Source organism: Saprolegnia parasitica (genome assembly GCF_000151545.1).
Source record: "Saprolegnia parasitica CBS 223.65 unplaced genomic scaffold supercont2.28, whole genome shotgun sequence".
Taxonomy (NCBI): Eukaryota; Oomycota; class Saprolegniomycetes; order Saprolegniales; family Saprolegniaceae; genus Saprolegnia; species Saprolegnia parasitica.
The window spans coordinates 308676-311202 of record NW_012156422.1 but is presented as its reverse complement, the minus strand read 5'-3'; the positions used below and the strand labels follow the sequence as shown (position 1 = coordinate 311202).

At 56.3% G+C, this 2527-nt stretch overlaps 1 protein-coding gene across 1 annotated transcript; it reads left to right on the top strand.

The window, feature by feature from the left end:
- Positions 1-153: 153 nt before the first annotated feature.
- Positions 154-1214, top strand: SPRG_06885 (hypothetical protein; the record flags this gene model as incomplete). The annotated part of the gene is made up of 1 exon (XM_012346347.1): positions 154-1214. Exon 1 carries the CDS (start codon positions 222-224, stop codon positions 1212-1214), a length of 993 nt encoding a protein of 330 aa, XP_012201737.1. The 5' UTR covers positions 154-221.
- Positions 1215-2527: the final 1313 nt, after the last annotated feature.

The following is a 2527-nucleotide window of genomic DNA, read 5'->3' as shown; positions in this document are numbered from 1 at the left end:
CTCGCCGACAGCCAGCGCAGGCCCGTGCCCATGCGCACGTAGGACCGTGGTAAACCAAGAGCATTAAACGTGCACTCACTCATCTTCAAGGCGTCGTGTCCGTTTCAATCGATGGAACAAGTGGTGCCACACCTCGCCGGACTTTCTACAGATATCTCCAAGAGGCGTCGCGGAACCGCACGCTCCTCAAACCATTTCCCAATTGCCTCGGCAATATTACCATGAAGACAAGTACCGTACTCTGCCTCATGGCGCTAGCTGCGTCGACGTCGGCGACGCTTCGTGGCGCCTCGTACATGCTCATCGAAGAGAACGACGCGCCTGTGTTCCTCGAGCAATATGAAGAGAACGACGCGCCCGTTTTCCTCGAGCAATATGACGAGAACGACGCGCCCGTGTTCCTCGAGCAATACGACGAGATCGAAGCTTACGATGCGACGTACAAGCAGCCATACAAAAAGCCTGCGGCGTCATACAGCAAGCCACCGACCAAGCCATGCGCGAAGTCGAAGCCGGCGATCTACCAAAAGCCGTCGCCATCGTACCAGAAGCCGACGACGTACACGAAGCCGGCGACCTACCGAGAGCCGTCGCCGTCGTACCAGAAACCGGCGTCGTACCAGAAGCCGGCTACCTACCAGAAGCCAGCGACGTACTCAAAGCCGGCGACGTACTCGAAGCCGTCGTCGTACCAAGAGCCGTCACCGTCGTACCAGAAACCGGTGACGTACTCGAAGCCGGCGACCTACCAACAGCCGTCGCCATCGTATCAGAAACCGGCGACGTACACGCAGCCGTCGTACACGAAGCCGCCGTCGCCGTATCAAGAGCCGTCACCGTCGTACCAAAAGCCGTCGATGTACCAGGAGCCGTCGATGTACCAAGAGCCATCGTACCAAAAGTCGGCTTTCTTCAACCTTCTCTCGGACGAAACCGAGGACACGGAAAGCGTTTTCCTTGCGGATCGAGTGCCACAGCACGACGACGATGGTGATGACAACACGAGCGGCCTGGACACTGAGAAACGGCGGCCGACGCACTTGTTGACGCCGTCGTCGGGCGGCGCGTTCAACAAAAACTCGGGTGTGAAGACGTTCTTTTTGCGCTCCGTGCCCGAAGACGACGACGATATCAACGACGAGGAGATCAACACCGGCAACGACGAAGATCTAGACTATATCCTCCCGAATGCATGGGAGAACCTTGACAACTAAGCACATAGTTGCTGCATGGTATGTGACACAAAAAATAAATGTTGCTCGTGAGCTTAATGGCACGCGTATCTCTCACAAAGGAGACATGTCTGAGCTAAGCGCCGCCTGCTCATTTTGTGTAAGATTATGGTAGCTCGAAAGCTATAAGTGTAACTAGCTGTATTGTGCCGTGAAGCCAGCTGTATCCGGGACGTCGACACGGTGAATTTGAACTCTCATTTGACTGCCGGAGAAGGCTCGTTCTCAAGTTTGCGAGTCTAGCGAGATGGGCCTCGCCACGTGCATCGTCACCCAGTCGACTCGCCATCGTCCAGATGCAACCTTTTCTGGTTGCTGAAATGAGTTATGACATGCAGTTATACTGTAGGTGGACTTTCTGATGCGCTCGTGAGGCGTGGCCAATGCGTCAAGAGAGGAGCAGCGTTAGTGGTCGCGATTTAAGATTGTGCAAGGGACCAGGTAGTGTGCATACCAAGGGTCATCGCGGAGAGCGGCCAGCGACGCGTCAAGAGATGGCACCTCAGCGCGACGAGCCAAGTGCCGAGCATGCATTCGTGCGATAGTAGCTGCCCGGTACCTCAGCAACCCGGAACATGAGGTACGACCCTGGGTACCGTCGTCGTCGCGATGGACCACGTTAATTGCAGCCGCAGTTGCCCGCGCCTGACGACGGTTAGTTGTCGTTTGTGAGCTATGGTGAGGTTGTGAGCGCTGAGAGAGAGGTGGCGTCGAGAGGTACCTGCCACGCGGGTTTTGCGCATTCCCGACAAGCCCGCGGAACGTGAGGTACGACCGGTCCCTCTGACAAGGGTAAAATTATATCTTTTAGATACGCTTGTCTCTGATTGGTCAAGCTCTACGAACAGGCGACAAAAGAGTGCTTTGTCCCTGCAAGTGCAATGGCCGCTCACGAAGCCGTTGCCCTAAAATCCAGCAGCTGCTGCGCCTTGAGCGCGAGCCGTCTCGCGGCGTGGCTCGCCGACAGCCAGCGCAGGCCCGTGCCCATGCGCACGTAGGACCGTGGTAAACCAAGAGCATTAAACGTGCACTCACTCATCTTCAAGGCGTCGTGTCCGTTTCAATCGATGGAACAAGTGGTGCCACACCTCGCCGGACTTTCTACAGATATCTCCAAGAGGCGTCGCGGAACCGCACGCTCCTCAAACCATTTCCCAATTGCCTCGGCAATATTACCATGAAGACAAGTACCGTACTCTGCCTCATGGCGCTAGCTGCGTCGACGTCGGCGACGCTTCGTGGCGCCTCGTACATGCTCATCGAAGAGAACGACGCGCCTGTGTTCCTCGAGCAAT